General features: G+C 50.5%; 1 protein-coding gene across 1 annotated transcript in view; it reads left to right on the top strand.

Annotated features, from left to right (window-relative positions):
• CEMIP2 (cell migration inducing hyaluronidase 2) overlaps positions 1-1,931 on the top strand; it is an 89,209-nt gene that overhangs the window by 47,397 nt on the left and 39,881 nt on the right. The window contains 1 exon segment of the mRNA XM_004713827.3: positions 1,330-1,368. Coding sequence (XP_004713884.3) covers positions 1,330-1,368 — 39 coding nt within the window.

Genomic DNA, 1,931 nt, shown 5'->3' with positions numbered 1-1,931 from the left:
GGAAGGGGGGTAGAAAAGGGGAACTGGTTACAAGGATCTACATGTAACCTTCTCCCTGGGGGATGGGCAACAGAAAAGTGGGTGAAGGGAGATGCCGGGCAGTGTAAGAGATGATGAAATAATAATTTATAAATTATCAAGGGTTCATGAGGGACAGGGGATCGGGGAGGGAGAGGGTGGGGGAAGAAAAATGAGCTGATGCCAGGAGCCCAAGCGGAAAGCGAGTGTTTTGAGAATGATGAAGTCAACGAATGTATAAGTGTGCTTTCCATAATTGACGCATGTGGATTGTGGTAAGAGGTGTATAAGGCCCAATAAAATGATTAAAAACCAAAACCAAACAAAAAACACCAGTGTGTTTCACTGGAAACAGCTGCTCCTCCTGCATCACTGTTCTCTGCCCGGTGATTCCGGGGCTCCGGCACGGAGCCTTCTTTTCGCCCCCAAGTGTTCTTCCCTTGAGTTGTCAGTATTGTCCGTGCAGGAGTGGAGGCGACACACTTCGTTCGGGTGGTTTGCTATTAAGATCCATCTGTTCACTTTAATCGTGGGGAAAAAACTGCCAGGACGGCCTTCCTTTTGCTGTTTAAGGACACATGCTTCCCACCATGTCTTTCTCTCGGGTTTCAGCCGACTGGCTTCAGTACACCTCTTCCAGGGCTGATGACTGTGCTGGTTGTTAATGTTGCTGACTCGGGGGCCACTCAGGGTACCCTATGTGGAGAGCAGACCCGCTCCTTGGGGGGTTCCAGGCTGCGGACTTGCAGCAGCAAAGCGACAAACCTTCCCTCTGTGGCACCTCCCTGGATGTGTTTGAACAGCCAGACCCTGTTTGTGCCCCCGTATACGTGTGTGTAATGGTGTCGTCCCTGAAAAGGACATCCCGCTTGGTCAAGCAGAGGGGCAGCGAAAGGGGAAGGATGGATGGATGGATGGACACAGTGGCCACAACTGTGGGCTCAGGCATGGAGGCAATGGTGAGGAGGGTGCAGGACCAGGGGTGCTTCTTTTCTGTTGTGCATCAGGTCACTGTGGGTTGGAACGGACTCGATGGCGCCTAAGAATAACAGCAGTGATGTTGTGTGCTGTCCAGTCCATTCCAACTGAAAGCCATCCAGTAGGGAGCTCTGGTGATTCCCTTGCTTGACTGGGAGCTAATGCATCAGCAGTTTGAAACCACCAGCGACCTCACAGGACAAGAGGCTTGGCAGTCTGCTTGCATCACGGGAACAGCCTAGGAGTCTCCACGGAGCAGTTCAAGGCTGTCACCCGGGGCCCTGTGAGTCAAAGCCTTCTTTGGAGCACCCAGCAATAGTCTTCTTTAGCTAGGTCTTCTTCCTCGGAGCTGCTGGCCGATCCCAACAGCCAGCGTGTTCATTAGCGCCCGTGTCCATGCATCGCGCATCCGGGGCTCCTTTTACACCATCACTCAGCTAACACACAGTCAATGCACACGAACGTGCTCCAAAAGGTCTGTGGGGAATCTGAATGAAAAACCAATGGACATTTCCCACCAACATTCTGGAGCCCCTCCGATTGTATTTTAGGGATCTGTGTGCTTTTCATTAGGCTGCACACTCCTTGAAAATCATTTGACTGTGAACCTGTGCAGACACCAGCACCAGATGCATGATGTTCACCCAGACCCGAGTGGACTCCTTGTGTGTCAGCGTAGAGCTCCATTTCAGGACTTTCTCAATGGCAGATTTTAAAAAAAATCATTTTATTGGGGGCTCGTACAACTCATCACAATCCATCCATCCATCCAGTGTGTCCAGCACTTTTGTACATGCTTCCCTCATCATTCTCAAAACATTTGCTTTGTACTTGAGCCCTAGGTATCAGCGCCTTGTTTTTCTCCTCCCTCTCCACTGCCCCTCCCCCATGAACCCTTGATAATTTATAAATTATTATTTTGTCATATCTTACAC

This window comes from Echinops telfairi, unplaced genomic scaffold (genome assembly GCF_000313985.2).
Source record: "Echinops telfairi isolate 266 unplaced genomic scaffold, ASM31398v2 ScPeMD7_22;HRSCAF=79, whole genome shotgun sequence".
In the NCBI taxonomy this organism is placed as follows: Eukaryota; Metazoa; Chordata; class Mammalia; order Afrosoricida; family Tenrecidae; genus Echinops; species Echinops telfairi.
The sequence above is the reverse complement of the archived record's forward strand: the minus strand, read 5'-3'. Positions and strand labels throughout refer to the sequence as shown.